Raw genomic sequence first — 9,359 nt, forward strand, 5'->3', positions numbered from 1 at the left:
TCTTCATGTTTTATTTGTAACATTTGACAGGTGGCATCTGCGACTCCAGCGTGCAGGTTAGCCCGTGAGGAGCTGGTGCCAACCGTTTGCTCTTCTCTTCTAGATCCTTTCAAAGTCCATTGAGCAACTCAAACAACCGGGCGGTCATCTAGAGGAAGCCGAAGAAGAGCTGCATGGAGATCATCCCATGCAGGAAGCTCCCTCTAGTGACCTCAGCACCGGGAGCGAAGGCGGCCGAGCCGACGAGGACGAGAGACTAGGACACCCCGCGGGGCCTGTGAAAGTGAAAGAGGAACCGCTGGACAGTGCTGAAGACGCTCAAGTCCAGCAGACGGAATCTGGGGAGCCGGCTGCTTTTATGCCACAGGTAATAGGAAAAGATTTAGCGCCAGGATTTGTAATCAAAGTTATCATCTGAGCATCCGAAGCATCTCTAGACCTGGGGAAGAGACTCTCGCTCCCTGTCGGTTCGTGGGTTTAGGCCATTTCATTTTCCACGGGCTCGGAATCTCACCGAGGCGGGTGGTTGGTTTTCCGGAAGCACGTTTTAAACCTAGCGGGGCTCATCCGAGAGGCCACTGATGAGAAAATACCTACCTGTTGCACTAAAATTGTGTTCTAGAAACCCTGGGTTCACGATAGCCTGTCTTAACCCCGGACTCGATCGCATCAGTTACTTCTGGAAAAAAGGAATTTGCTGTTGGCGTTCGCTCGTTTGTTGAGATCCGGGATCGCTGGATGTGTAGATTCCAGGTCCGATCAGTGAAACCTTCTCTATCATTTGATTTTGCCGACACGTCCGGACTTTGACTTTCACCTCTCTGTATATAATGTATCATACTGCAGTCTTGAACACTGTTAAGGATAGTCCTGTTTTTTTCCCCTTTTTTTGATGTTTTTGTTTAGTAGAAAGGTACTGGATGAATACCAGTGGCCCGAGACTTGGGGGTAGATTATAACTGATCACCGTTGGGAATTCAGACGGGTGTAAAAAGTCAATGCGAGGCCAGGCACTATTTTCCAAAGTGCGTCGTCTCTCTCATTGCACTGCTGAGCTTATTTTTATTAGGTGTTATTTGATGATGTTGTCCATAGTAGAGACAAGATCAAATGAAGCAGATGCAAATATTGGCAAGGAATAATACACAACGTTCTGTTCGGATCAGATATTATGCTCTATCTGTTACTGCTGAAAAACAGGACTGTATCGTTCTTATCTGATATTCACTCATGTATTTATTTTAGGAAGAAAAAGTTCTATGATCATGATCACTCTGGTTTCATCATTTCCACCATGATAAGGAATGCATCATGCCACCATGGCAAAAGGAAATGCAGAATTGTGAAAGTGTTCTAAAAATGAGGAAATTCAGGACTAAGGGAAATGCACTTGTACATACTGCATCTTCATCAGGAGAGCGGTCTGTGAGGCTCAAAACCTGAATGAGGCTGAGTTGCAGGGGAAGATGCTGTTTATTTAAGTCCATTCTGTGTCAGGTTCCTGCTGTTCTCTGAAAGAAAAGTGATTCTGTAAGACTGCACAGGAAATGCTTTATGGAAACAGGAAGTCCAAGTGATTCATGTCCTGAGGAATGTAGGAAAAAAAAAAAAAAACAACAGAGGAGAGTGTTTTACTCTGTTTTTAAAGGGCACTCTATGAATTGATTTATTGTCTAAGAAAATAATGCAAGTAGGGAAATTGTTGAGGAAGCTTTTCAGAGGAATATTTCCTTCATTTTCTCTCTTGATATGTTTACCTTGTTTTATAGGTTTACTTTTGTTAAGCTAGTTAAAGGTTCATTGTATTCAGCCCCCTTGAATGTGGATAATCCCAAACTGACCAGAAACCCTTGTCAGTTCTTTCTATTGAAATATTTATATTTCTAAATCCAAGGTATTTTAAGGTGCAGTATCCTGTTTCAAAAAAAGATAGCTGCTTTGCCAAATGTAAGTGTTGTTCTAATGTATGTTGTTAGCATGTGTTGTTTACATCTTGCTCAGACATTTTAAAAATATTAAAAATGTGGCAACTGATAAAGATACATTATCCTTTTTCTTAAAAAAAAGGCTTCATTCAAAGTTAAACAAGCCAGAAGCTAGAAAATTGAACACTTTGTCTTATCTATGTAAAAGAGGCCTTCTGAAAGTGTTACATGTCTAAACAGTTTGGGGAATTATACTAAGAGGTAGACTTGCCTGTTTTTCCTGCAGGGAGAGAAGCCTTGCATTCAAAAATGCAAAGCATCTAACAGATGAGTGCATGTTGTTCTGTCCTGTATATTTGTTTTCTTCGAAGTTTCCGTTTAATCTCAGAAAAAGGAATAGTGCATCTTTTAAAATACATTTCATTTGGGGAGGGCGCTATTGGCAAGCAGACTTTTGTACAGTATGACTTCGAAGGTGTGTAACCACAAACTACAAAAAAAATATTTTTTATAACGTCATTTGGGAAAGCTTCATCAGTACAGTTAGTAGACTTTAATTTTGTTCGCATTTGGTAGTCTCTGAATTTAATCAAGAAGATACCTGGACCAGTGCAAAGAAATACTGGAGTTCAATCATATTTCTAACCGGTAATTGTCTCTTACATTTAAAAAAAAATCTACTGTATTTATTATAATTTCCACCCTAAGTGGTGGTATCTTGTTTTGTGTTGTAAATATATTCCGTTTGTATGTTCCCTTTTTTGCCTTCTGTTATAAGTCTATTCTTTTCTCAAATAAAGGTTTTTTTTTTAACGGATTCCCTTTCATACATTTGACTTTGTGTAAACTTGATATCATCAGTCAAAATTTTCCCACCAAATACTGTCCCTAAATACTTGTGTGATATTTTGTACAATAATCAATTAGGGACATTGGGAGCGGATTCAGTGCCCTATTCTTCTCGGTATAAATCAGTGTCTGTCTGACTCGGCCCGGTAGAAAAGCAGCGTGGCGAGGTGGCTAGAGCACGAGCCTGGGAGTGAGAAGGTCATGGGTTCTAATCCTGGCTCCACCACTTGTCTGCTGTGTGACCGTGGGCAAGTCACTTGGCTTCTCTATGCCACGGTTACCTCATCTGTAAAATGGGTGATTGAGACTGTGAGCCCCACGTGGGACAGGGACTGTATCCAACCCGATTTGCTCGTAGCCACCCTGGTGCTTAGTACAGTGTCTGGCACATAGTAAGCGCTTAAAAAATCCCATCATCATCTGTAATGGCGGCAGCCCCCGGACTGGTTTGCCCCTTCTGCCATCTCCTTCCTGTCCCCCCACACAACTGCAGTTGGAAGCCACACGCACGTGCTGTCCTGAAATGTTGGACTCTCCCTTTGGACCGTGCCTCTCTATTGATTCACTCATTCAATCATATTTACTGAGCGCTTACTGTGTGAAGAGCACTGTACTAAGCGCTTGGGAAGTACAAGTTGGCAACATATTGCAACACATTGCTCTAGAGGCATCGTGTCCCTCTGCCAAGGCAACAGGCAGAACCCCATCCAGGTGTGGGTGGGTGGGGGGAGGCATCTTTGTATCCAGACGATATGATTTCCCTGGCAGGGCCCCTGGAACTGGGCAAGGTGGTCTCTGTGCACAGTATAGTGGGGCTAATCACTTCCCAGACTGAGCCCCCTACTTCCTCTCCCCTTTCTCCCCCTCCCCATTCCCCCAACATACCCCCTTCCCCTCCCCACAGCACCTGTATATATGTACATATGTTTGTACGGATTTATTACTCTATTTTATTTGTACATATTCATTCTATTTATTTCATTTAGTTAATATGTTTTGTTTTGTTCTCTGTCTCCCCCTTCTAGACTGTGAGCCCGCTGTTGGGTAGGGACTATCTCTAGATGTTGCCAACTTGTACTTCCCAAGCGCTTAGTACAGTTCTCTGCACACAGTAAGCACTCAATACGATGAATAATCACCTCCCCACCTCCCCTCACTCTCGTCTGTCCCACCATCAATCCCTTATTCATGCCCTCCCTTTCCCTGTACATTCGACAGACTACCAGTCTCTCCATCTTCAAAGTCCTACTGAAATCACATCTCCCCCAGGAAGCCTTCCCTGCCTCAGCTTTTGTCCTCTGACCGTATTATCCCTCGACACTGCATTATTTTTGCATTTACTGCCCACGACTGAGCACTGGAGTATTCACTACTGACTTCCCTACCTTGTAATTTATTTGAGTGCCCATCTCCCCCACTCATTGAGGACGGGGTCTGTGTCCACCGTACTCTTCTAAGCACCTTGCTCTACTTGAAAGAAGTGCTTTTTAAATCCCACTGATTGGCTGATTGATTGGAAAAGCAGCGTGGCTCAGTGGAAAGAGCCCGGGCTTTGGGGTCAGAGGACATAGATTCTAATCCCGGCTCTGCCAACTGTCTGCTGTGTGACTTTAGGCAAGTCACTTAACTTATCTGGGCCTCAGCTCATCTGTAAAATGGGGATTAAAACTGTGAGCCCCTTGTGGGACAACCCGATAATAATAATAATGATGACATTTATTAAGCGCTTACTATGTGCAAAGCACTGTTCTAAGAGCTGGGAAATTTACAAGGTGATCAGGTTGTCCCACGGGGGGGCTCACAGTCTTCATCCCCATTTTACAGAGGAGGTAACTGAGGCCCAGAGAAGTGAAGTGACTTGCCCAAAGTCACACAGCTCAAGTACCCGCATCAGAGCAGAAGGGCCTGCCTTCTGGGGCCCCCTGAAGTGCCCAGAGATGGCTTCGCAGGCCAGCCACTCACTTGGATACCAGAGGAGTTGGGCCGTGATGGACACACGACGCCTTTCTCCATTAGAAACGCCTCCGGTCGCACGGCCCCCGATCAGCGTGTCCGCCGCGTGGCTGAGGCTCAGCTCCACCATCCCCGATTCAACCATCCTGCAGAAGAAGTCAGGGGAGCCGGTGCCGATGGCCAGCTGCGTTGTGTACGTCAGGGTCTCCCAGATGGTGAGGTAGCCCAGAAAAGTGTCCTCCTGCAGGGGATACCTTGTAACCTCCCCAGCGCTTAGAACAGTGCTTTCCACATAGTAAGCACTTAACCAATACCATTATTATTATTATTAGGAGGCCCTCAGACTGGATCTACCCTGAAGGCAACTCCAACCTTTAGTAATGGTTCAGTTCTGCTGCTATTGCTGCTACTACTTAGAGCAGCGCTGTTCCTCTGCTTATTTTTATCCTGGCCATGGCTATAGGGGAGAAACCATGGGCAGTTGTAACTGAATTCGGGGAAGTCTCTTAGTGGCCATGGTTTCAACCAGTCAATTCAGTCAATCAACGAGAAGCAGCACGGCATAGTAGATAGAGCATGGGCCTGGGAGTGAGAGGGTCATGGGTTCTAATCCTGACTCCTCTGTGACCTTGGGCAAGTCATTTCACCCCTCTGTGCCTCAGTTACCTCATTTGTAAAATGGGGATTGCAACTGTGAGCCCCACATGGGACAGGGACTGTGTCCAAACTGATTTGCTTGTATCCACTCCAGCGCTTAGAAATAATAATAATGATGATGGCATTTATTAAGTGCTTACTATGTGCAAAGCTGGGGAGGTTACAAGGTGATCAGGTTGTCCCACGGGGGCTCACAGTCTTAATCCCCATTTTACAGATGAGGTAACTGAGGCACAGAGAAGGTAAGTGACTTGCCCAAAGTCACACAGCTGACAATTTGCGGAAACGGAATTTGAACCCATGACCACTGACTCCAAAGCACTGAGCCACGCTGCTTCTCTGTACAGTGCCTGTCACATAGTAATCACTTAACAAATACCATAATTATTATTTTTATCAATTAATCAATGGTGTTTCTTGAGTGCTTACTGTGGGTAGAGCACTGTACTAAGCACCTGGAAGAGGACACTATAACAGAGTTGATAGACATGTTCCCCTCCCACAACGATCTTGAGAGGGAGCGCGGCCTGTCTGTAGACAAATACGACCTTAAGCAAATCACTTAAGTTGGTTGTGCCTCAGTTACCTCATCTGCAAAATGGGGATTAAAACTCTGAGCCCCATGTGGCTCTGATTATCTTCTATCTACCATATTTACCTCATCACTTAGTATAAAGTGCCCAGCACATAATGAGGTCTTAACGAGTACCACTAAAAAAATAATAATAATAATCCCTGCAGATGGAGTGATTTGTTCCCAACAGTGACTTATTACAGTGCTCGGCCCACAGTAAGCGCTCAATAAATATGATTGAATGAATGAATGAATAAGGCCAAATACTCCTTTAGAATAAAAAGCTTGCTCCCTGCCTTTTACTGATGGATGAAACCTTCTGTCAGTAGGAAGCTCTCCTTTGTGACAATAGCAAACCACTTACATTGCAGATTTTGTTAGAAAAAATGATCCCCTAATGTCCAGCTTCACAGAAAAGATACCGATCAAGATTTTAAGGCAGTGACAGAAAAAAGATTTGTGTAGAAGCAAAGCCATTAATGTTTTTTCTAGTATAGAAGGCACCTTTTCTTCAAGCCAATAAGGCATTTCTTCTTATCGCTAAAAGGAAATCTGTGTGTTCAACTCGGATTTATTTGCTTTTGAAGTGGAAATTAGATTTCATATTACTGAGGTCATGTAGGGGAAACACTTCATTGAACACATACGTGGGGATTTTACCGACATAGAAAAAATCGCTTTCAGCATGGACTCTTTCAACTGCAATTAAAAGCTATTTTGATAATAATATCACTTCCAAACACGCAGACCGTCGCTGGAGTAGTTCCACGCATTTGTATTGTAGGTATCAAATCCATCGTTCTCATAACTGCTAGCCTCCTTCTACCCTTTCATTCTTCGATAGCGCTGGAGGGTCGGTCTAGTTTTCAAGTTTTAGACGCAGGATCATTGCCGATGAGTAGTGTTTTTTCAGCAAGGCTGGATTTCTCATGTTCCTTAGATGTTTAAACCCAGATTCCAAACTTCACAGTCTGGGGCACTGATGGTCTCCACCAGACTGTTGAGCGGCCACAACTCCCTTGCCCCGAGAATCCTAAATCTGGGCCTGCTTCATCAGAATTGTTCTCTCTTTTCCACATTCCTCCAGAAGCAGTTTTTTGTATTCAATACTATACAGTCTCCAATTGAGCCATTGTGATCTAGAAGCCGCGTGGCTTAGTGGAAAGAGCAAGGGCTTTGAAGTCAGAGGTCATGCGTTCTAATCCCGGGTCTGCTGTGTGATCTTGGGCAAGCCACTTAACTTCTCTGTGCCTCAGTTCCCTAATCTGTAAAATGGGGATTAAGACTGTGAGCCCCATGGGGGACAACCTGATTACCCTGTATCTACCCCAGCACTTTGAACAGTCTTGGCACATAGTAAGTGCTTAACAAATACCATAGTTATTATTATTGGAAATCTTTAGTGTAGATCATGGAACAGTCTGGAGGACACACGATAATCCTTGACCAGTTGTCTAGGGATCTGAATTTTGGAGGGTTTTGTTTTTTTAACCTCGCATGAAAATGTAACTATTGGCCTTTACTTGCTGTAATGTACTTCAGTAATTCTCCTTCTTGTACATGGCAGAAAATACCCTTCGTTCTGCGTTCATTGTCTAATTGTGTCTTAATTTTTTTCACTCATTCGGCCTAGGTTGGGCAAAGTTGATTTTTACACATCGCTTTTGATCTCTTCAAGAAAGAGTTTATTGTTGCTATTAACAATGGTCTCCTTGTGCAGATCGTCCTCTGTCTGCTGCTTTCAGAACCACTTTTCCTTCTGCTCCTCTTGGTTGTTTTTCTTGATTTCCTCCCTGTCTGTCACTTTCTACTGGTCGTTTTGAACGAGTGGTTTCCACCTATCTCTTGTAACAAAATGCACCTATTTTCAGTCTCACAATTCACTGTCTTAATGATTCTCTCGTGAACCCTGCGCCAATTTAAAGTTATTTTTTCCCCAGCATCCTTAATTCACTTTTATAAATCCCATTCCACAAATCTCCCAAATCTGCAAAGATGACTTGTCTTGGATTTTCATCAAATTCAGCCATCTACACCTCCCCAACATTTTCTCCTCCTTATTTCTGTGCCTGTTTTGCATTGTTGGTCCTGGCTGAATCTTCACTGGCTTGTACTCTCTTCCACTCTCCTGTGAAACAGAAAGGAGAGGAGAATGGCTAAATGCCACTTCTTATCATTCATCCATGCATTCAAACGTATTTATCAAGCACTTACTGTGCGCAGAGCATTTTACTAATGATGGCATTTATTAAGCGCTTACTATGTGCAAAGCACTGTCCTAAGCGCTGAGGAGGTTACAAGGTGATCAAGCCGTACTGGGGGCTCACAGTCTTCATCCCCATTTAACAGATGAGGTAGCTGAGGCACAGAGCAGTTAAGTGACTTGCCCAAAGTCACACAGCTGACAATTGGCGGAGCCGGGATTTGAACCCATGACCTCTGACTCCAAAGTCCGAGATCTTTCCACTGAGCCACAATGCTTCTCTTACTAAGCACTTGGTAGAGTACAACAATGAACAGATGCATTCCCAGCCCACAGCGAGCTTACAGTCTAGAGGGCAGCAGACAGACATCAATATCGATAAATAAATTGGATACGTAAATTCACTCAATCATATTTATTGAGCACTTACTGTGTGCAGAGCACTGTACTAAGCACTTGAATCAGTTCTGTGGAGCAATTCAAGGTGATGCAGAAGGGAATGGAGAAGAGGAAAGGGGGCTTAGTCATGGAAGGCCTCTTGGAAGAGATGTGCCCTAATAAGGCTTTGTAGGTGGGGAGAGTAATTGTCTGTTGGATTTGAGGAGGATACTGTGAGCTTGTTATGGGCAGAGAATGTGCCTGTTTCTTGTTGCATTGTACTCTCCCCAGTGCTTAGTACAGTGCTTCACACACAGTAAGTGCTCAATAAATACAATTGAATGAATGAAAGAATGAATATTCCCCCGACCATCTTATTTTAAAGTTCCAGCATTGTTGTTTCACTCCATATCGGGACCAGCGATTCACACGGCAGTTTTCAATTGCACTTGGCCCTTGTTCATTAATCCTTCCAGTTTGCTTTTCAAATTTTGAAAAATATGTGACAAAAAAATCCATTTTGAAATCCATTTTTCTCTCTTTTACCATCACAGGTGAGAATATTGTTCAGATTAAAAGATTGAAAGGCAATCCTGGGTTGCACAGTACAGTTATTTTTATCCACTTGTCTGATGGTTTCTGTTTGTGTTTGTGTTGATGGAGTGAAAAAAAACCCAGCAAAGTAATATCAAATCCTTGCTCCAGATTTGTATTCAAGCTAAATGAGATGAGAGGGATTTACCCAAAAATGTAATATAATATGCAATGACATTCATTTGGCCTATTGGTCAGGGCACAAGATTGGGAGTCAGAAGATAAT

General features: G+C 43.4%; 1 protein-coding gene across 6 annotated transcripts in view; it reads left to right on the top strand.

Moving 5' to 3' along the window:
* HDAC9 (histone deacetylase 9) overlaps positions 1-2,742 on the top strand; it is a 416,231-nt gene extending 413,489 nt beyond the window's left edge. For 5 of the 6 annotated variants that reach the window (XM_038769288.1, XM_038769283.1, XM_038769310.1 and 2 more), the window contains one exon: positions 104-2,742. In XM_038769288.1, coding sequence (XP_038625216.1) covers positions 104-418 — 315 coding nt within the window. In that variant the 3' untranslated portion in view covers positions 419-2,742. The remainder of the gene's footprint in view (positions 1-103) is intronic. The other variant, XM_038769296.1, reaches the window with a different exon arrangement.
* Positions 2,743-9,359: the final 6,617 nt, after the last annotated feature.

The sequence above is a fragment of the Tachyglossus aculeatus genome, chromosome 2 (assembly GCF_015852505.1).
Source record: "Tachyglossus aculeatus isolate mTacAcu1 chromosome 2, mTacAcu1.pri, whole genome shotgun sequence".
Classification (NCBI taxonomy): Eukaryota; Metazoa; Chordata; class Mammalia; order Monotremata; family Tachyglossidae; genus Tachyglossus; species Tachyglossus aculeatus.